General features: G+C 42.4%; 1 protein-coding gene across 7 annotated transcripts in view; it reads left to right on the plus strand.

The window, feature by feature from the left end:
* Positions 1-2,671: 2,671 nt before the first annotated feature.
* TMCO4 (transmembrane and coiled-coil domains 4) overlaps positions 2,672-23,823 on the plus strand; it is a 108,474-nt gene continuing 87,322 nt past the window's right edge. For 4 of the 7 annotated variants that reach the window (XM_074306064.1, XM_074306059.1, XM_074306065.1 and 1 more), the window contains exons 1-4: positions 2,672-2,794; positions 15,628-15,805; positions 16,858-17,032; positions 18,813-18,840. In XM_074306064.1, coding sequence (XP_074162165.1) covers positions 15,636-15,805; positions 16,858-17,032; positions 18,813-18,840 — 373 coding nt within the window. In that variant the 5' untranslated portion in view covers positions 2,672-2,794; positions 15,628-15,635. The other 3 variants (XM_074306060.1, XM_074306061.1, XM_074306062.1) reach the window with 3 other exon arrangements.

Here is a 23,823-nt window from a genome sequence, read left to right on the forward strand (position 1 = left end):
AAGCTTCACCAACTGTTAAAATGATCTATGATTCAAAATAATCCCAGTTGGAAGTTCAGAGCTGGAAGAGGCTTTAGAATATAGATTGTCAAAACTGGAAAGGATCTTAGGATGGATGGATGAACATTTTTAAAGCACATACTATGTGCCAAGCACTGGAGATACAGATATAAAAATTACTCGGTCTTCAAGGAACTTAATTTTAAAAGTTAATAATCTCTAAGAGGGAGGAACTGAAGGCCAAAAGGCAGACCTGGAGTCCTTAGGATGCAATGGGAGAGCAGAGTACCTGAGAGAAAAGATAGGTTAAGAGTCAAATGGTGCAAAAAGGTCAAGAAAGATGATTGAGAAAATCTCATTACATTTATCAATCCAGAGATCCTTAGTAATTTTAGAAAGAGCAGTTTCAATTCAGTGATGAAGCCATAAATCAGATTATAGAAGGCTTAGAAAATGAAAGGAAGTGAAGGCACAAGTGTAAAGTTGTTGTGTGGTTTTTGTTTGTTTGTTTGTTTGTTTGTTTGTTTGTTTGTTTTATTTTCACGGAGTTTAGCAGAGAAGGGAAGAAGAGTTAAAATATTATAGGTAACAGTCAAACAAGCAGAACCAGAAATACATTGTACACAGGAACAGACTTTGTGTTGATCAACTATGAAAGACTTGGTTCTTCTCAGAGGGTTCAGTGATCCAAGGCAATCCCAATCTGCATCCAGAGAGAGAACTATGGAGACAATGTAAATCAACACATGCTATTTTCATTTATTTTTCTTTTCCTTCTGCTTTTTTAATCTCTTGTGATTTTTCCCTTCGATTTTTCTCTCCCAACATGATTCATAAAGAAGTGTATATTTAAAAAATTAATGTGCATGTATAGCCAGGAAAAAAAATAAACAAACAAAAAGAAAAGATTATAGCTAGGAGGGATGTTCGGATCTAGTCTTTAAGATGTTACAGACTTGGGTGAGTTTGTAGGTAGAGAAGAAAACAGTAGTTAGGGAGAGATTGAAAGTTAGAGTGAAGATGATAATGAGTTTACAGATGAGGAAACAGACAAACAAGATGAAATGATTTGCCCAGTGATTTGAACTCGTCTTCCTAACTCCAGGTCCCATGTTTCTGTCCACTGAGTCACCTAAGGAGTCAACTGAAAAAAATACAAAGAGGTAATTTACATCAGGCCATTAATGATGATATTGGGAATATATTAAGTAGCCACCTATGTTAAATAGAATACATCTGATGAGCTTCCTAGCTCACAGCATGAGAAACACACCCACAATGCCCATCTATTGGGGAACGTCTGAATAAGTTATGATATATGAATGTAATGGAATATTATTGTTCTATAAGAAATGATGAGTGGGCTGATTTCAGAAAGGCCTGAGAAGACTTTACCATGAGCAGATGCTGAGTGAAGTGTGCAGAACCAAGAGCCCATCGTACGCAGAAACAAGAAGACTATGTGATGGTCAACTGTAATGAGCTCGCCTCTTCTCAACAATGCCATGATTCAAGGCATTTTCAAAAGACTTGGGATGGAAAATGCCTTGTTTATTTAGAGACAGAACTATGGGGACTGAATGTAGAGCAAAACATAGTATTTTCACCTTTTTTTGTTTTCTTACGATTTTTCCCTTTTGATATGATTTTTCTTGCACACATGACAAATAAGAAAATGTTTTAAAGAATTGTACATATTTGATCTATATCAGATTACTTGCTGTCTTGGGGAGGGGAGAGGAAGGGAGGAAGGGACAAAAATTTAAAACATAAAGTCTTATAAAAATGAATGTTGAAAACTATTTTTACATGTATTTGGAAAAATAAAATACTATTGAAAATAAAAAAAAAAAAAAACCCACCCACAGTCCATCAGGGTATCGCTAACCTGGGGACGATCAGCCAATGATATTGGGATTGGGAGAGTAAGGGCCACATACTTCTGTAAGAGCTAAGTGAGGATGATTGACAATTAGTTTAATTAAGGAACTGTCAGCAGGTCACTTGTATCAGCTGGCTGCAGTGGTTAGCGCAATGGACCTAGACTGGAGAACACGTGACCTCAAACCTTGCGGGGGAGTGGGGCTAGCTCTGTTTCCCACTTCCTCACTCGTGAGAAATGTATATTTGTTAATTACATCTACCTCCCAGGAGGTCGGAAGAATGAAATGAGACAATGCTTGTGGAGTGTTTCACAAACCGCGAAGAGTTACATACTCCACTCGCTGGCTGGGTGTTCGGGGCACTAACCCGCAGATGACTTGGGGTTCTCTGCCGCAGTCAATCCGAAGTTCCGCGAAGTTGGAGGCTGGGAGGCATTTCCCAGAACCTGATAAAGATTCTTTTGTTTGTTTCTTTTAGTTTTAGTTTTTGTTTTTGTTCCTCTGGCAATTTAAAAACCTCGGTTGCTTTCTCCGACTTCCCAGGCCAGGGGTGCCCCCCACTTCTTCCCTACAGCAGGGCAGGGGCACTTTACTTTTTTGGGTGTCCGGCAGCACACAGCAGGCGCTTAATAAAAGCACGCCGGCGGCGGACAGAGGGCACTCGGACCGGAGCTCCCAGTGCGGCCCCGCGGGCGTCTTTGGGGCATCCCGCGGCGGGCCGGGGCGGGGCGCCTCGGGACTAGCCGGTGCACGCGGGCGGCGTCATGCGCCCGCCCCGGGAAGGGCTGGCCCTGGCTCGAAGCCCCGGGCTTTTGGGGAGGAGGAGCAAGAGGAGGAGGGAGCAGGGCTGTCTACCCCGGCCGAGGGGGGCGGGAAGGAGCCCGGGACGTGCCGCCGGGGCCGCTGCTCGGGTAAGGCTGCGCGTAGGCCGGGAGGGGGCTGGGGCTGCCCGCGCTGGGCTCTCTGGGGGCACGCCCTGGCCGCACGTCCACTAGCGGCTCCCCGGGCGCTCCGGTCCTTGCCCTTGAACTCTCCTCCCCTTGCCACGACCGAGTATTTCGCTGCCTTCCCCGGGGCCCGGGAGGGTGAGTGTGCCCCCTCCCGACTCCTGAGCTCGCCGCGTCCCCCAGGACAGGTCCCGGAGACCCTCTCCCCAGCCTTTGGCCCCCTCACGGCTGGGACTCCGGTGATGTTCCCAAACTCCACCCCCTACCGGCACAAACTTCCGCGGTGTAGACCCGCCTCCCACGGCTTGTGCCTCAGGCCATGTGCTCCCTCCCCCGGGAGCCTCCAGCCCTTGGCCAGACCCCCTCGGACCTCCTCCTCGGCCTCGGCTTCCTCAGCCCTTTGCTGTCTGGGGGCGCCGGTACACTCGGTCAGTGGTGTTTTCTTGGCAAAGTGGTTAGTTAGTCACTTCCTCCTCCGGGGGGTTAAGGAGGACGGTTAACTGCAGTGGGGCAGGATCTGAACTCTGGTCTTCCCGACTTCTTTTTCTGTATCCACTGAGCCACCTGTCTGCCTCCTAGAGGCCTTAATCACCACCAAAGTTATACAGCCCCACATCAGGAAGTAATGGCCCCTAACCAACTTCCTGGAAATGGCACCTTAAAGTTAGCCTTGAGATGAAAGATGTCAGCGCTGGGAGGGCCCTTAGAACCCAGGAGGTCAGAGCTGGGAGGGCCCTTAGAACATAGGATTTCAGAGCTGGGAGGGTCCTTAGAACCCGGGATGTCGGAGCTGGGAGGGAGCTTAGAACCCAGGAGGTCAGAGCTGGGAGGGCCCTTAGAACATAGGATTTCAGAGCTGGGAGGGCTCTTAGAACCCAGGAGGTCAGAGCTGGGAGGGAGCTTAGAACCCAGGAGGTCAGAGCTGGGAGGGCCCTTAGAACCCAGGAGGTTAGAGCTGGGAGGGCCCTTAGAACACAGGAGGTCAGAGCTGGGAGGGCCCTTAGAACCCAGGATGTCAGAGCTGGGAGGGCCCTTAGAACCCAGGATGTCAGAGCTGGGAGGGCCCTTAGAACCCAGGAGGTCAAAGTTGGGGGTGGGGTCTTAGAACCCAGAGTGGGAGACCTAGAAGGGTCTTTAAAACATGAAATAGCAGTCCTAGAAGGAACCATACAACTTAAATCAGAGCTGTAAGGGGTTTTCATACACAATATATTAGAAGTCAAAGAATCCTTAGAACACAGTGTCAGAGATAGAAAGAACATTAGATATTTCCAATCTATTCCCCACTATGTAGATTAGAACATTGAGACTCACTGAGCAAAACTGACTTTTCCTAGGTCACTTGAAAAACAGAACTAGAGTGACTTTTTGTTAAAGATGCAACCAAGAAATCTCAGAAATGTGCTTGAAAATATTGGATCCTAGATCTAATGTTAGAAAGTACCTCAGAGGCCATATGGTCCATCCCCAATATTTTACATTTGAGGAAACTGAGACCTGATTTGCCCAAAGTCATCCAGATAATAAGCATTTGAGGCATTTATTTGAATCCAGGTTCTCTGACCAGCAGTAGTGTTCTTTCCATTTCACCACAGTCCTGAGAGTATATTTAATTTTTTGTAAATTAGAATTCCTCACTCTGGGAGAAAAAAAAAAAGAGAGAGAGAGAGAGAGAGAGAGAGAGAGAGAGAGAGAGAGAGAGAGAGAGAGAGAGAGAGAGAGAGGAGAAATAGGATTGACACAGACTTATTCAAATAGGGAAATGTTGTATTAGGAAACTGAAGCAAACAGGCTTGCCCAGGGTCACAATTTGAACTCATATGTTTCTGACTTCAAAGAGAGTGCTCTATCCACTGTAGCATCTATCTTGTCTGTTTACATTTTTTTAAAAGCCTAAGATTGAGCTGTTTATTTGGCCATCCAGATTGGCAAAGGTCATTAGCTAAATTTGGGAGTATTAAGTTGGAGAAGGAGAGGCAAGGTGGAGAACTCAGACATAGTCTGGCCTTGTAGCCTCAGAAACATCGAGTCACTTTAAAATTAGGAAATGGCCACTCCAGTATCACAAGGATCTCATTCCTGTCATATGGTCCAACCAGGCTCAGAACAGACTTGAATCCATTCTGCCCTTCACATTTCCCCTTGGGACCCTGTTTTTGGCCTGAATACACTTCTTTCTGAACGTTCTTTCCTCCCTAGGTTTGATGGCCATCCAGGACAATTTTCTGTTTCCCAAACTCCTTCCTTCTTCCCCAGGCCCTCTCAGCTTCACAGCCTAACCTTTGACACTCGAGAGGATGTCTAAAAACTAAGGAAAGGGTATTGAGTAGTTGGGACTGAGACTCAGGTCACCAGGCTACTCTTGGTGGACTCCCAACTTTCCCTTCTTGTATATTATCTGTCAACCCACAACAATATGGTTGATTCAAACTCACTGTGTATTTGTACATTCCCCATCCGTGGAGTGAGAGGAATGGCTCACATCGAAACTAGAGAGTGAGTAAAGCTCATTTTTCAAATCGACTCTTCTTCCACTATAAGGTGCCCCCTCAACAACCCCAGGACATCTTGGGCTCCCTTTCTTCCTGTTCTTTCTGTACTGTCACACCTCTTCTCAGTAAAAAAAATCTGATAAATTCATTTGCTTTTTCCTTAGTACTTCAAGGATCTTTGTCAGCAGGAGGAAGACCCTCTACCCCTGCAGGTAGAAGCCCCCCACATGCACACTTGATAGGTGGCCTTTGAGATTTGCCATTAACTAAAAAATGTGTCACCCCCTCCAGGATGAGCCTCTTCAGTCTTAACTGAATAGGCCCTACCATGATGAGCATCAGAAAAAGATGTGATTGGGATTCTTTTTAAAAAAAAGCTAATGTAGGATTCTTTTTTCTTTTAAAGCCCTTCCCTTTGAGTTACATTTTAATAGAGACTATAGGTTAAGACAAAAGAGACTCTGGCTCGGACAAAAAGATAAGGGAAATATTTGGTTGATAACCATCAATTTACCTCTAACTCTCAACAGAGGGTGTTGTCTCAAACTTTACTGAGAAACAGAGACACTCTGGCGCAACCTGGCTCTCCTCCCTGCAAAAGTAACCTCCATAAATCCCAGCAACACATAGGATTCTCTTCTCATTTACTCCAGTCTCTGATGAAGAGAGACCCTTTTCCTCCCAAAGGATGAGGCCCTTGATCCCATTCCCCTCCTGGCTCCTTCTCAAGTTTGCCCCTTCCACCATCTCTACCACCAGTCACCACCATCATTTTCCATTCCAGTCTACTGGCTTCTTCTCTTACAAACACACCCAAATTTCCTCCATTCCTAACAAAACCAAACAATACCCTACCCTTGACCTTGACAGGCCTTCAATCTGTTACCTATTCCTCCCCTCCCTTTCACTATGAGGCTCCCAGAAAACCTAATTGCTTCATTTCCTCTCTTCTGATTCAGTTCTCTGCTCTTTGCAGGCTGACTTTGGACCCCAAAACCTGTCTGAAACTCCTCTCTCCAATTTACTAACAATTTCTTTTTTTTGTTGTTTGTTTTTTTTTTTTTTTTTTAAAGCTTTTTATTTGCAAGATATATGCATGGGTAATTTTTCAGCATTAACAATTGCAAAACCTTTTGTTCCAATTTTTCCCCTCCTCCCCACCCTCTCCCCCAGATGGCAGGTTGACCAGTACATGTTAAATATGTTAAAGTGACTAACAATTTCTTAATTACTGAATCCAGTGACCTTTCCTCAGTACTCTGCCTTCTTAATTGGCTCTGCAGTATTTGGCTGTGTTGAGGACAGAGGGAGACTATGGGATTTTTAAAGGGATACAGGTAAGAGAATTGGACTTAGTAAGGAGTCAAAATATATAGTTCTGGTCTTGACATTGATACTGCTCTGAATAAATCACTTTACTTTCCTTATCCATAAAATAATACAAAATAACATTAATAATAATATAAAATAATAACTTTACACTCTCAACTTTCATAGAGTTGTTAGTGAAGAGAGGGAAGACTTAATAAAACTTAAAGTGCTATGGAAATGTGAGTTGTTTGCTTTTTAATTGGATGAGATCCCTTTGTGATTTTTGCCAAAAGTAGAAGGGGAACTGCTCTCGTGGAAAATAATGGGATCTAGATTCAAATCCCTGCCTGTACAAGGTCATGGAGGAATACTCTCAGGAAAATGAAAGGCTGCAAGTGGAATGGGCTAGTTCATTTGGAAGGTAGAATGTAACTGAACCTTTGGGAGCTGATGAAATTCCTAACAAAAAGCCAGTGGAGATAGGGGGGTTCCAGGAGAGAACTTGGGGAACAACCTACTTTAAGGGGATAAAATGAAGAAGCTCACCCAACAAAGGGGAGTGAAGAAGAGAGCCCCCCAAAAGAGCAGTATTACAGAAACCCAGAGAGGGGAGCATTTCTACTAAGGGATGGTGGTCAGTGGGGTGTTTTGTTCTAAAAAGTCAAGAAGGATGAGAACCTAGAAATTTGGCAATAACGAGGCCCCTGGTAACTTTGGAGAAGAATCATGAAATCATACACCAGATTGCAAGGGGTTGTGAAATGAGAGTGGAGGAAGAAGTAGCGGCAAATGTGGAAAGGTAATTGGTATTTAATGGGTTCAACTGGGGAATGGAGGAGCTTGAAAGAAAGGGAGCTCTGTATTAGCATCCTCTTCCCAGTTTCCAGCAAATGGTCATCTAGCCTTTGCTGGAAAACCTGAGGTGAGGAAGAATCCCCAAACCATCACAATTTTGCCATTGCATTGTGGGACAAACCCAATGTTTGGGAACCTTGTCCTTTCCCTGATCTGCTCCAGATCCTCCCCTGGCTGAACACGTTAACCATTCCTAGGTAGCCTTTCAAATATTTGACAGCCCTCATGTTCTCCAATAAATTGGGGATGAGATAAGCGCTCCTTACCTCTTCCTTTTAGATCCAATCCCCTGCTGCCACTGCACCAATCTGGGGCAGATCCAGGATGAACCCATTCCAATATTTATACTGGACTTTTGAGGGGATAAAGAGAGGAATGAAGGGGAATGCAAAGTTTGGATAGTCTGTCTCAGGCCTTCCAGAAGAGCCTGGCTCTTTCCTTAAGTTTTAGAGAGCTGCCATATTTCAAATGGGGATGGAAGGATTTTCAGTGAACATATACATTTTTTCCCTCCAGTTCAGTAACTCAATTATCTGAAGACCTTTGGGTTTATCAGTTAAACAGTTACCGTGGAAACCCAGTCGGATGCCAGAAATAACTGACTGCATTTGAATTTCTGGCTCAGTTTGTAAAGCTGAAGATCCAATGATGAGACTCTGAAATGGGATTCAGGGCTTTTTGAAGATATTGGTGAGAAGAATGCAGATCCTTTGGGGTTTAATTTTTTTTTTATTATAACTTGTTTTTCTCATTGAAAATCACAGTCCTTAGAGTCTTAGTCTTGAATGTAAGAACACATGGTTCATTGAATGAATGCCAAATCAGGGAAGGAGAAAGAAATCAAACTGCCTTTTTGGATTCATCCTCTGAACTCAGATTGGAAAGAACTTGTACAGTCTTGTGACTACAGAGCCAAAGGCTGTTAAAGTTGAAAGAGAATTTAGAACCCAGAATTTAGATCTGGGAGGGCCCTTAGAACCCAGGAGGTTAGAGCTAGGAGGGCCCTTAGAACATGGAATGTCAGAGCTGGGAGAGCCCTTAGAACCTGGGATGTCAGAGCTGGGAGGGCCCTTAGAACATGGAATGTCAGAGCTGGGAGGGCCCTTAGAACCGAGAATGTCAGAGCTGGGAGGGCTCTTAAAAAAAAAAAAAAAAAAAAAAAGACTATTAAAGTAAAAATAAAACCAAAAAAGCAACAGACTATATTAAAGCCAAATATTACAACTGGAAAGTGTCGTTAAAACAGAGAAAGTCAGGTCTGTAAAGTATTTTAAGAAAAAAAGCTTGGAGATAGGAAGCAATATTTACCTAAGTTAGCGATAGAGATGGGATCAGAGGTCAGGTCTCCTGAATCCCAACTGGGCACTCTCTCTAGTATAAAAAATTCCTTTCCCAGGAGATTTTTGAAGAACCAAATAACACCAGAAATAGCACCAGCATTCCATCACAGTCTCCTTGGGATGTGGCTTTCCCTGAATTCTACAGCAATGAAACCCTCTAGCACTTGTTTTTAAGTCTCTGAATAGTCTCCTTTCTGTTTCTTCTTAGCTCCTTTGAGACAAGCACTCTGCCTTCTGCAGCTTTATCTCCTCCTGGCACAGAGTAGGTCCACAAGCAGACTTCCTTCTCATTCCCTCATTAAATGTCTTGACCAATGCATTGGTCCTTTGGATAAGTGTTTAGTGAGCATCTGCTGTGTGTGCTTTGTATGAAGCCCAGGCCCTGCCCTCAGGAGCTTACTTTTCCTATGTTGAAGTTAATCAGTCAAAGAAGCATTTATTAAGCACCTACTGTTTTCCAAGTACTGTGCTAGATGCGGAAAATACAAAAACAAAAAGAAAACAGCCTTTACTTTTAAGTAGCTTGTATTCTAAGGACAGACACAGAGAAGCATAATACCAGTTAGAGTTCAGTGGAAAAAACATTGGGCCTGGATCAGGAAAACAGATTCAAATTTGGCCTTAGATACTAGCTAGTCTAAGACTAGATTAGATACCAGGTAAGTGATTAATCTTTGTCTAACTCAATTTCCTCAAGTGTAAAATGGAGATAAAAATTGCTTTTACCTACCAAGGTTGTTGTGAGCATCAGATGAAGTCATGTTTGTAAAATCACTTATTAGCACAGTGCTTGATAAACAGTAGGTGCTTAATCAATGTTTGTTTCCTTTTTTTTTTTCCATTCCAAAATGCCATCATCTCTGATGCAGAGGTCACTTTGCTGGTATTTACTTAAGTCATCTCCATTCATCTAAACTCCTGATCTGGTAGAATTGTTGATTTATTTTCTTTGTGTACCCAGCATGTCCAGGTTTGTTAATTGATTGGATTGATGGATGCTTAACAAGTACTTGTTGAATTAAATGGAAATGGAATTAGGAGCTGGGTTCAAATTCAAACATTTTCCTCATCTGTAAAATGAAGGGATCTAGTGGCTTTCAGCCCTGTGATCATGTTTCTGTCGGTCAGAGTTTTATTTGTTCAGTCTTTTTCAGTCATATCTGACTCTTCTTGACCCCATTTGGAATTTTCTTGGCCAAGAGAGTGGAGTAGTTTCCTTCTCCAGATCATTTTATTTATTTGTTCATCAGTGAGGAAACTGAGGCAACTAGAGTTAAATGATTTGTCCAGCCTCACACAGCCGAGGGCAGACTTGAACACAGGCAAAGGGGAGCCACCGAAGGTCACACCAGACCTGGAGTTGGAAGGGACTTTAGTCTAACTTTTTCTTAGTAAGTTAACTCAGTTGAGGACCTGAACTCCTCAGGCCTCCTTCACTGTAAATCCAGCCTTCTTTCCCTTACAACTTGCAGCCTCTCAATTTTAAGAGTGGATTTTGACTTTTGCTGAGACGTTTTTCATTTCCCAGAAGCCACTTAGTTAAATGATAAGACTGACTCATCTCCCACCAGAAAAAATGAATTTAAAATGCTGAGATTTTACTTTCATTTTGACCAAATTGGCATTTTTTTGGCTGGACTGTGCCTGTTTATGACGAAGGTTTTCTTTTTACCTTTTGTTGTTCGGCCGGGGACTGGGCAACAGGAGAGACAGATGATAAATGAATGTAAACATAAATGAATACTTAAAAAAAAATAAGCTATTGGGCTGCAAAGGCAAACTCATCATGTGTCCAGTCCTCTCATGCGTGGCCAGTACCTGACTTTTCTGGTTTGTCTTTCTGAAAACCTCCAATCTCATTAACATATTTTATCCAGGAGGACTTCAGGAAGTTGGAAAATTCAAACCCAAAGAATAGGTAGGTAGGCAAGGATTGTAAAGGGCTGAAACTCTTAAAAGGTGTGCATGAATCAGACAACCGAGCACTTAAGGCTAATTACCTATTGGACAATGACTTTTAGCATATGTTTGGAAAAATGGCCCTTCCCACTATTCTGTGCAGGCTCTATCTTTAGGTGTTTACAGATAATCATAGGAGGGATTAGGGGGTGAAGTGAGACTCACAGGAGAAGTGTGGAGATTCTGGACCCTAGATCCTTGGCAAAACTCCTGGCAGTTTTGTCTGTCTCCTTCACTTCTCCCCCTAAACACCAAGCGCTTTTGCTTATCCTGACTCTGGCTGACCCTGAGGCCTCCAAGGAGCTAGGCAGGACTTCACGAAGGGTGTTACTATACATTTCCCTAAGGATATTGGGGATGGATGCGAACAGTTATTTATATTTTGCTCAGAAAAAGCTGTTTGTTTTTTTTTTTTTTAATGTAGTCAGCATAAGGGAGTCTGAGCCTTACAGGGTAATTTTCCATGATTCTGTGATGAGAAGAACATCTTTTGTTTGAGTGAGAAGACTTGAGTCAGGAGTTCTGGGTTTGGATCCTGCGTGATGACAATAATTACCAGTGATTACCAATTGAATGAGCTGTTTGACCTCTCTGAACCTTAACTTCCTCATCTTTAAAATTATATTAATGGTCTTTGTGTTGCCTACCTAATAGAGGACTTGAATGGATTTTTTAAAACAATAAAAAAGCATTTATTAGGCACTAACTGTGTGCCAAGCATTGCACACAGCACTGGATACAGGCAAAATCTAGACAGTAAATCCCTGCTCTTACAGAGCTCACATGGATTTGGGGGAGATAGCATACACTTCAGGGAATGGATTTTTAAAAATAATAAAAAAGCATTTATTAGGCACTGTGTACCAAGCATTGCATTAAGCATTGGGACACAGGGAAATCTAGACAGTCAGTCCCTGCTCTTATAGAGCTCACATGAATTGGGGGAAACAGCACATGCTTCAGACGTAGAAGGTCTAAGAGTTACTGTGGGGCAGATGGCAAAATCTCAGGGATCCTTAGGTTACATTTAGAAGGCCATATGACAGTAGGTGGTAGAGTCTGGGAAGATTGAAGGCCCGATGGTCCTCCATCTCATCAGAAGGAGGAGAGTAGATGGCTCCATTCTCTCCAAACCTTGTGAACAATGAAGCAAAAGTGGATGGGTTTGGAACTAAGGGGAAAGGGACAAAAAAGAAGAGAGGGAAAGATTTCTGTTTTTAGGAAAGGTGTTTGCAAACTTTATAGCACTATAAAAGTGGGTGCAATTGCCCTTGTTTTTATTATTATATTATATATATATATTATATCATAAAAGGCTCATCCGAGTTCTGTTAGGAAAACAGGCCACTGACCCCACCCCAAGCACTCAGTGGCCTTTGGATTGACAGATAGCTCTGGCCAGATGGGTCTTGGGGCTCCATGTTTCCTGTTCTTCCACCACCAAAGGGACCAGCCAGGCTGGCTCTCGAAGCGGAATGGACTGCTAGCCCCTCTAGAACAGCAGAGAATTCTCTGGTGCCCGCCCCTGCATGCCAGAGGCTGGCCAATTAAAGAGAGGTCAGGACAAAGCCCCTCTCCGTCCCACCCTGCCACTTACCTCATTGGTATGCTCACTCTAAGCCCCAGTGAGCAGCTGGCACCCAGGCCTGCCACGTCTGTTAGAGCCTGAAAGGCAGCCTTACCTCAGTGGGAAAAAGACTTCTAGTTCTGGTCCTGATAACGTGACCTTAGGTAAATGCCTTCAAGCAGCAAGCATTTATTAAGCACCTACTGTAGGCCATGCCTTGGGTTAGGGACTGCAAACATGAGCCATTTCCTACTTTCAAGAAACGGATCCCAAGTTTTTCTCTGTAAAATGGGATGGATGATTGTTCATATAGTACATTTAATATTGAGAGGGTTATTATTTAGTCAATTAGTCGAGTCTGATACTTTGTGAGCCCATCTGGGGTTTTCTTGGCAGAGATACTGGAGAGTTGCCATTTCCTTCTTCAGTTCCTTTTACAGATTTCAACATGGAGGCGTGTGGAGTGACTAGCTCAGAGTCTCACAGCTAGTAAGTGTCTGAAGCTGAATTTGAACTGCAGTCTTCTGAACTACAGTCCTGGTGCTTTATCCACTGTACCACCTAGCTACCGCTTTATAATATAGTTCCGTTCACATTAAAATACCTTCCATGTTTTATATTTCAGTTCATGTCCCCATCATGATACCTAATATAATGTCTTTTATTTCTACTTTTTGATAGAGGAGGTTATGTCTCAGCCAATTGAATTTTTAGCCCAATCCTAAATAATGCGGGGCTTTGTTGGATAAATGGATATTGTTGTTCAATCTTAATCTCTGTTTTTGTTTTTGCTCTTTTCACGCTGATTCTCCACCTCTAGTAGATGGTGTCGGTGGTCTGCTAGCCAGATACCAAACCATCCATCTGTGGCTGCTTCCTAGGACTCACTTAATGCATCATGGGAATCAGGAGTCTGTTTTCAAACTGCTGTGCAAACTCCTCCACTTGGCCCTCAAAGCCCTCCCCAGTCATGCCCTGATCTTCCTTCATTGCTTTGTTCCCCACTGCTTCCTTCCATGAAGGGAACAGTTTCTCTTTTCTTTTCTTTTTTTAACTTTATTTTTCTTGTTGGGGGGGAAGGGAAACTTTTCTTTCACAACATAACTTTACAAAATATTTTACATAACTTCACATGTGCTTTCTTAATGGGAGTGACGGAAGGGAGGAAGGGAAAGAATCTGGAGCTCAAAGTTTTGAAAACAATGTTTTACTTGTAACTGGGGAAAATAAAAAAAACAAGCTATTCTTCTCTTTTTTTTTTTCTTTTTTTTTTTTTCCTGAGGCTGCGGTTAAGTGACTTGCCCAGGGTCACACGGCTAGGAAGTGTTAAGTGTCTGAGATCAGATTTGAACTCCTGAATTCTAGCCTGGTGCTCTATGCACTGTCCCACCTACCTGCCCCTCCTATCATTCTTGAAAGAAAGTTTCAATCAATCAATCAACAAGTGTGTTTTAAGCACCTACTGTGAGCTGGGTAGTATTGTACTAGGTGCTAGATCAAATATAAAGAATGAAACAATCCCTACTCTCTAGGATCTTGCTGTTATCATAGGGAAGATAACAAAATATAATCTAAGTTAATTCAAAATGTATATGAGGTGAATAACTACAAAGTAAACAGATTAATTTGGGCAGAGGGGAAAGGGAATGGGAGAAGAAGGTACTTTTGCTCACAGTGTCCCTTAGCCTCTAGTTACCTCCCCACTCTCTCCTAGCTTCTGTTCCCGGGGTTAAGTCAGTTAATAATTCTGAAGAAATCAAAAATCATACAGATAGTAAGAAGCAAAACTGGAATTTGAAAACTTCCAGTGCGAAAGGGAAGTCACAGTTCTAGAGCATTCATCCAGTCCAACCTGTCCATTTGGCAGATCATATCAGAGAGGTAGTGATTCAAGGCTGGACATGAAGTCGGGAAGACCTGAATTTAAGTCTAGCAGTAGACTATTACTTAACTATGTGACTCTGGCTAAATTATTTGACCATTCTCTGCCTCCGTTTTCTCATCTGTAAAATGTAGACTAGAGTAGCGCTGACCTGCCAGAGTTGAAGCACAGATAAAATGAGATAGCATCTGTAAAGCACTTCGCAAACTTAGAATGGTATGTAAATGTTTATTATTATTATCTAAAAAGCAAGATCAGAGAAGCAAAACGGCTTATCCAAGGTGTTAGGGGTGGCCGCAGAGCTGACATTGAGCCTAACCTCTGACTATGAGTCTTACCTCCTTAATACTTCTATGTCCCACCTCATGGAATTGTTGTGAGGAGAGTATTTGGTAAACCTCAAAAGGATATAGAAATGGGAACCATTATTACGAAAAATATGCAGAATATAAGTTTTTTTTCAGGTAAAAGACTATGATTTTATGATTATCTTTATAAGCTCAGTGGCTTGTACTTTTTTTAAATCCATAGCTATAATTCCGACATTTGGAGGGACCTCTCAGTATGGAAGCTCCTCCACTAATGAGAATTAGCTATCATCTTTTTGACTTCTGGGCTTAGAGTTGCTTGGGAGATAAGAAATTAAAGGACTTTTTAAGGATGGGGGCAGCGTGGAGCAGCAGAAACGCTGCAGGACTTGAACTCTGAGGTCCTGTTTTCAACCTCGAGTTTTGCTACTTACTTTCCGTATGATTTTAGGCAAGTTGTGTATTCCTGGGCTTTGATTTCTTTACTGATAAAGTTGGACTAGAGAATCTCTAAGGTCTCTGACAGTTTACAGCTGTGATCCATGCTTGTAATCCCCAGCTCGCAGAGGTCGAGAGCAAGACTTGAATCCAGATTTTCCTGATTGCAAGGTTTGTTTTTGCTGCTTGCTGCCTCTCCCTTGTATATCTACATATGTGTACACCCACTTACATATTTGTATACCTGTATTACACCTATGTTACACACCTATGTTACAGACATGTGATATATCTATACCACACACGTGCTATATACATAGTTTTCTTATATGTGGTGTATGCCTAGATTACATATATGTAATCTGTACATAGATTATATGTATTTGTTATAATATCTATATGAAATCTATATGTGGCTCCCACCCCCCCAAGAGCTCAATTTCCTTTCGCATATATTATTTTTTTTAATCTACATATCTCTGAGCAAAGTAGATTCAGCTAGTGTTCAAGGCCATGTATTCAGAACAGAAATCCAAACCCTGTGCCCCGGACACTTACTAGGTTCAAGGGATCTCAATACAAAGAATTTTCTGTTCTACTTGGTAACGCGTGCTAAATTATTGTTTTTGTTTGTTTTTACGGCAGGTTCAAGGATGGCGACTCCAGCGGGGCAGGGCCAAGAGGCTGGGGCGGACCCTGAGCCAGCCACCGAAGCGCAGCCACATCTGCCCACAGGCAAGGAGCTGGGCGAAGCGAGCCGTTTCGCGTATACTGCTCTCTGCGGGATGTCCCTGTCAGGGCTGTTTCCAGAACCCGAACAAAGGTGACTGTTGGGCTTAGAATCTTGGAATCCTAGACGCTGAGATCTGGGAAGAATATAGAGCATCAGAGTTTGAAGGGAATTTGGAACAGAGCATGTCAGAGCTGGGAGGGCCCTTAGAGCATGGCATTTTGGAGAGCACCTCGTCCATTTCATTGTTCAAATGCGAGCCATCTCTACAGTGTTCCCAGGGCTTGGGTTAGAAAGGATTTCCCGACCTAGGGAACGCAGTATTTCCATAGATTGCCTCTTTCCCACACGAAGCTCCTCTGCTAGCCAGTCTGTTGTATCTAATTTTCTTGCCAAGAAACATAATGACTGATTTTTTTTTTTTTAGAATAGTTTGGGACTTTGTTGCCAAAATATTTTGGAGGCACAATTGCTTGGATAGAAAATCCTAGTGAGGATGCTTTATCTCCTTAATAAGGAATGAATCATCTAGCAAGGGATCAGATAACATTTTGGATTCATCCTTCTTTTGCCACCCCCACCCCCCTTCTTCCTCCATACCACTATTCTGGATCTCTGTCTAAATTTGTTTAGGGAAAAAGACCCAGTGATCGCTAATCCTCTCCTTGGTTTTAGGATATAGACTGTCAGAACTGGAAGCAAGCTTAGAAATCCACTAGTCTGGAGTACATTGGTTTTTCCAGTAGCAGTCATAGACTGAGGCAGCTGGACTGCCCCATGAGAGAGTTAACAGCCTCATGAATCCTGAGTTCAAACCCAGCCTCAGACACTTCCCAGTTGTGTGACTTTGGGCAAGTCACTTCCTCATCTGTAACGTAAGGACGATAAACACCTGCCTCTCAGGGATATTGTGAGGATCAAATGCCTCAGAAGAGCTACATAAATATAAATTATATATATATATATATATATATATATATATATATATATATATATATATATATAAAGCTGTTGTCATTGTTGTGTTGAGATTATCATTATCAGCCACCCAATAACGTTTTTATGAAAATGAGATTTTGAAATTGCCCAGTGTTGGATAATCAAGAGTCAGAAGTCTTTGTATCTGAAATAATTGTGTCTTTCAGCTCCTTCCGGATGGAATTTGTGGAAAGCCTAGTCAAATGGCTAGAGTTACCAGAAACAGTCCTCCCATCCATGGTGGCCTTTGCCGATGGCCTGGGAGGAGACGAGGAGACGACATTTGCTGAGATTTTACTGAAGGATCCAGTTTTGAAGAATGATCCAATGGTGATTATTCAGGTATCCAAACTTCTCTTGAGCAGGATAATTGAAGAAGAAAATGGGATCTCTCTTCAGAGCCAGACTGGAAATGGGTTTTAAGAATTAGAAGTATTACAGACTCTTTATCATCTATAAAAGCTACCTCTAGTATTGCCCAGCTCTGACATTTTGTGTTCTAGGCCCCTCCTGACATTCTCTAATGCTCTTCCAGCTCTAACCTCCTGGGTTCTAAGGGCCCTCCCGGCTCTGACCTCCTGGGTTCTAAGGGCTCTCCCAGCTCTGACCTCCTGGGTTCTAAGGGCCCTCCCAGCTCTGACCTCCTGGGTTCTAAGGGCCCTCCCAGCTCTGACCTCCCGGGTTCTAAGGGCCCTCCCAGCTCTGACCTCCCAGGTTCTAAGGGCCCTCCCAGCTCTGACCTCCCGGGTTCTAAGGGCCCTCCCAGCTCTGACCTCCTGGGTTCTAAGGGCCCTCCCAGCTCTGACCTCCCGGGTTCTAAGGGCCCTCCCAGCTCTGACCTCCTGGGTTCTAAGGGCCCTCCCAGCTCTGACATCCCAAGTTCTAAGGGCCCTCCCAGCTCTGACCTCCTGGGTTCTAAGAGCCCTCCCAGCTCTGACCTCCCGGGTTCTAAGGGCCCTCCCAGCTCTGACCTCCTGGGTTCTAAGGGACCTCCCAGCTCTGACCTCCTGGGTTCTAAGGGCCCTCCCAGCTCTGACCTCCCGGGTTCTAAGGCCCCTCCCAGCTCTGACCTCCTGGGTTCTAAGGGCCCTCCCAGTTCTGACATTCAGTTTCTAAGGCCAGCTCTGGTATTCTGTGTTCTATCATCTTTTCTCTGAACTGTCTTTTCCTCCTGAAGGGAAATGGCTGGGCTATAGTACTTCAAGAACATGGATCTTTGGCCGTGTATTAAATGCTTCTAAATAAGTTTTCCAAAATCTTTGTGTTTTCTCCTTACCTGTGAAACAGAGACCCTGGGGCAATGCGAACATCATTTGCCCAAATTGATAGCAATGAACTTGCTTTTTACTTCTTTGTGCCTCAGTTTCCCTACCTATTAGATGAAAGAGTTGGACTCCATGATCTTTAATGTTCCTTCAGGGAGTAGTGGTCTCTGTTCTAAAGTCCCTTTCAAGTGACAGCTTGAATCATAATAGAATTTTAATCATTGATTTAATTTATTTTTTTATTAAATCTTTTTATTTTTCAAAACATATACGTGAATAATTCTTCAACATTAGCTCTTGCAAAATCTTGTGTTCCAATTCCCCCCCTTCCCACACGCTCTCCCCTAGATGACAAGTAGTCCAATATATGTGAAATATGATAGCAATAATGTTATATTTAACATGTATGGGACTACCTGCCATGGGGGGGGGGGTTGGAGGGAAGGAGGGGAAAAGTTGGAACAGAAGTTTTTGCAAGGTTTTAAGACATACACTGCATATGTTTTGTCAGTAAAAAGCTATAATAATAATAAAAGAGAAATAATGTTTTAAATCCAATTTAGGCATACATATTCATACAATTATCATGCTGCACAAAAAAAAAGAGAAACAAAATAAAATGCAAGCAAACAATAACAGAGAGTGAGAGTGCTATGTTGTGGTCCACACTCTGTTCCCACAGTTCTCTCTCTGGGTGTAGATGGTTCTTTTCATCGTTGAACAAGTGGCACTTGTTTGAATCATCTCATTGTTAAAGAGAGCCACGTCCATCAGAACTGATCATCTTATAATCTTGTTATTGCCATGCATATAATCATTGATTTTATATAAATCCCCAGTTTCCTTTTGTTTCCTAGGATCTTCTGGCCTTCTCTCTCAGAAATGGTAAGTTTGATTTCCCAAGTCTTATTTTAAAAATGGGGGGTCATCCTCTTAATTCTAGGGCCATTACTCATAAAATCATAGCCATTGAATTGGAAGGTTTGGGCTTATTCATAATTTCATGTCTTTAATAGTGAGACAGATTTTCTTGTTGGGAGGGAACCCTGATTGCAAAGGTCCTCCTAGCTCTGAATCTGTGGCCTGTGGGCCAAGGACCACAAATGAAAACAATACCAAAAATCCTGAAAAAGTCTGGCCTCTTCAGGAGCTGAGGGGTAGCTGGAGGCCCTAGAACAGAGTTTGTGTCCAGGCCATAATTTGGACTTGGGACGTCTAAGCCCAAGGGGACTTCTCCCTTCCCTCCACTGCAGCAGCCTTCATGACAGTGCTCTCTCCAGCCCTCCTCCCTCCTTGTAGCCCTGTGTTCTCCCTGGGGAAGAATGCAGGGGTCACCAGAGAGGAAGTGGGACACATTAAATAAATTCCAGGTCCAGAGTCTTCATCCGCAAGAATAACCAAATGTCCGGGTACATCTCCAAGTAATCATTCTCTCCTCTCTAAATAGTATTATGTTCTGATAAATCCGTGAAGTGCTGATAACATCCAGAAGGTTAATCTGGTGGCCCTCAATCACATTGGTGTAATTATGGGGAGTTAAGGATTCAGTAGCCTGGGAATGCTCCCTGCAGATTAGGAACTGCTTTAGTGAGCTAATCATGGACACCAGTCATTGACAGGAAGAGTCAAAGAATGCTGCCCCTGAAAAGGAGCTTAGGAGATAGGAAGTCAGAGGTGGAATAAATGTAGGCTATCAGCACAGGAACTTGGCTAAAACATAGAAGGTTAGAGGGACCTTAGAGAGTCAAAACTAAAGGGAATTTTAGAAGGTAGAATGTCAAAGTTAGGAGAGGCTCCTGGAACACAGAATGCCAACAGTAGCAGAGTATTTAGAACAGAATATCAGTCCTGGGATGGTCTTTAGAACCTGGGATGTCAGAGCCGGGAGGGCCCTTAGAACCCAGGAGGTCAGAGCTGGGAGAGCCCTTAGAACCCAGGAGGTCAGGGCTGGGAGGGCCCTTAGAACCCGGGAGGTCAGAGCTGGGAGGGCCCTTAGAACCCAGGAGGTCAGAGCGGGAGAGCCCTTAGAACCTGGGATGTCAGAGTTGGTCCTTGTTCATCTCACTGGGCTCAGGATCCTGCCTTTATAGCTTTTTAAAAGCTCTAGCAATGAACATTACCAGCCCTTCCTCCTATTTTTGACGTAGTGCCTCCTTCATAGAAAATGATACCGTGCAGAACCTGTTTCATGAAACTTTACAGGGCACTTTTGAGAATATAACCAGAATTGACCAGAAGACATTTCCCCTTTGTTGAAAAGATGAGATCCATGACCAGGAAGCTTTGCCAAATTTTGAACAGCAGCTCTCTAGTATTAGCTCCAAACCACAGAAACTTCCCTTGTAAGGAATTCCTTCTGTTCTGGGGGAGCCCATATGGCTTCCCAGAGTAGAATCAGGGCTTCTTTAGATGATGTTTTTGCCTCCGGCTGTCACTGAAGATAAATTTGGACAGCATTAACTAGCTAGGAGAACCCAGCTCTGTGTCCCAAGGAGTCTGGCACCTGAGTTCCAGAACTTCCTGCTGGAGATGGAATGCCATCCAGACAAGTCCATGCGGGAAGGCCGGGACAGGCAACTTGTGTAAAGGAGAGGAAGGGAGAAAAGCTGGGATTTGTGTCTGGAATTTTAACTACAAGTTGCATAGCCCACTCTTTCTCCTAAGTAAGAGATCCATAGCACTGCATTAAACACCTATTATTAACTACTATGAAACACCTACTATGTGCCAGGCACTTTACGATATTATTTCATTTGATCCTCACAACAAAACAAAGTGATAGATACATTTATTATTCCCATTTTACAATTGGAGAAACTGAGGCAGACGTCTAGAGATTAAGTGACTTGCCCCAGAGTCACACAACTAGTGTCTGAGGTTGGGTTTGAAGTCAGGTTTTTCCAGGTGCCAGGACTATTCTGTGCTGCAGCAACTAACTGCCTGTTTGTTATATATTTGCTTCCCTCTCCACACATTTCCTTTATAAAATGTACATTATGGGTATGTGTGTTTGGGCTTATTTCCCTCTATATTCATGTGTCTGTCTATCCGTGCATACATATACACATACATATATATCCATGTGTATTTTTTACACTTGCATTGATGGTGTGTGTATTCATGCAGATTTCCTGGGCATATATGATGTGTATATGTGTATGTACATATGTGTATGTATGTGCATATTTTCTACACTTGCATTGATGGTGTATATATTTATATTGTGTGTGTACATATATATATATGTGTGTGTGTGTGTGTGTGTGTGTGTGTGTGTGTGTGTATATATAAGAACTCCATATGCATGTGTATATATATTTGTTTATTTTTTCTATACTTGAATTGATTGTGTATGTATTCATGCATATTTCCCTGCAAATTTGTGCATATTTCCTTTGTGTATATATATATATATATATATATATATATACACTTGTGTTTATATTTATACAATTATGTATGCATAAGTTTATTTGTAATATACATGAATACAAATTTTGTGTATGAGGGTAGATATATGTATATATACACATATATGTGTGCATATTTCTCTGTATATTTGTGCATATATATGTGTATATACATGTTTGTGCATATATTCCTATTTATTTATGCATATGTGTATGTGAGTGTGTGTATATATATACATATATGCATATCTATTTGTGCATATTTTTCTATATTTGTATTTTTGATGTGTGTACTTATGCAGCTTTCCCTGTATATTCATGCATACATGTGTGTGTATATATATATATATATATATATATATATATTTGTGTATTCCTGCATATTTCCCTGCAAATTTGGGCATATGTATGTATAGATATACACATTTGTGTATATATTTGTACATGTTTTTAATATGCAAATTGATATTGTATGTATTCATACATATTTCCCTGAATATTCATGTGTATGTAGGTTGGTATGTGTACATGGGCATGTTTTTCTGTACATACATTGATGGTGTATGTATTCTTGCATATCGGGCAAAAAGGAGGCATCTATAACAGTTTTTTTTTTATTATGCATTTATTAAGTATTTAGTAGATAATTAATTACTTTTATTTGGAATTGCACCAAAATTTTTGGTTCCTAAGACCAATGGATGACTATTATCCTTTAAAAGTAAGAAAGCCATGGGTCTTAGACATGGGTTCAAGAGTTAGCAGTTCTTGTAACTTTCTGCTTTGAGAAAAATGAAATTTAGGGGAAGGGATACATTAGGAAATGTGAGTGATATAAAAACAAAAACTATTGCTAAGAATCTATTTTTTAATATGATAAAAGACAGTTGGGAGGAAGGGCTGTGCTAGTCAACAGTCATTTCCAAGGCTATCCTAGGTGGCTAGAGGGTGTAGCAGATAGATTACAAGAGTTCAAATCTTGCCTTCAGTCACTTACCAGTTGTGTGACCTTGAACAAGTCATTTAACCCTGTGTGCCTCAGTCTCCTCATCTATAAAATCGAGATAATGCCTACCTCATAGGGCTGTTGTGACGATCAAATGAAATAGTAATAGGTGCAGAGTATTTTGCATACTATAAAATCGTATGGCTTTCATCTAGTATTAGAAGAGGTATTATTCGAGTATTGACTGAACTCAGGTATTGACTGTGCTGTCCAGTCCTGGTTTATGTAATTCTGTGATCTCCAAGGGGAAATGTAGAATAGTAGGAAGAATATGATTATAAGAATTAGGAGAACTCAGTTCTTCTAGCTTGGTCACAAATCCTGTGTGACTTAACACTCAGACCTTTGCATCTCAAAGCCTTCTTCCAATTATGAAAAGAGGTCACAGGACCAGAGAGCACCCGAGGTCCCCTCTCTCTCTCGTGCTCTGTGTTCCGAGATCAAGGTTCCAAAATCTGTCTTCCAGGGTTAAAGCTGTAAATGGGAGGTAAGCTCCTTAAAAGTGGGAAGTCTGATCTTTATATCCCTAGCACCTGGGAAAGGGTTACTGTGGGCACTTATTAAATGCTTGTTGAATCAGAGGTGCCTTAGAAGTCATCTCCACCTAAGGCCCAGGGGATCAAAACTCCTTTCTATAGGTTCTGTTTTTATGTGAGGGTGCCAAGCCACAGAGGCTGATTGCCCAGGATCACCCAGCAAACAGTTGGGAACCACATCCTGTACTTCCAAATCTAGTATTCTCACCATGTTACCTAGCTCTAACAATTTATATCCCTCCCAGCTCTGACCTCCTGGGTTCTAAGGGCCCTGCCGGCTCTGACATCCCGGGTTCTAAGGGCCCTCCCAGTTCTAGATTCTGTGTTCCAAGGGCCCTCCAAGTTCTAGATTCTGTGTTCTAAGGGCCCTCCCAGTTTTAGATTCTGTGTTCCAAGGGCCCTCCCAGTTTTAGATTCTGTGTTCCAAGAGCCCTCTAAACTTTTTAGCCTTACCCAAGGGATAAGCATGCTTTCTAGTTCTTCTGGAAATCCTCCCCAGAATGAGGGTCACACCATCTCCTAAGGTTTCTTGCATCTCTCCAACCTTGAAGGATTCAGTCTCTCATGAGTTTACTTTTACTTTTTTTTTTTTTAACTCTTTAATTTACAACTTTGAAAGTTCCAAGTTCAAGATGCTTGAAACTGTTCCCTGACAAGGCTCTGCCCTACCAGCTGTGGCTCACTGACCGCCCGTGGGTTATAGGACCTCTTTGCTTATTTAATCCCTCTGAAAGGGCAATTAAACATTAAACTAGATTTCTGAGAGATTTCCCTGGACTCTGGGGGAACGTAGAAAAAAGAAGGGCAGTGAGAAGAGTGTGACTTCTGATAAGCATGACTTATCTCTTATAGAACATAGTGCCATTCCCCATTTGATAAATGGTAAAAATATGAAGTTTTCCAAGGAATGAATTCA

The sequence above is a fragment of the Sminthopsis crassicaudata genome, chromosome 3 (assembly GCF_048593235.1).
Source record: "Sminthopsis crassicaudata isolate SCR6 chromosome 3, ASM4859323v1, whole genome shotgun sequence".
Lineage (NCBI taxonomy): Eukaryota > Metazoa > Chordata > Mammalia > Dasyuromorphia > Dasyuridae > Sminthopsis > Sminthopsis crassicaudata.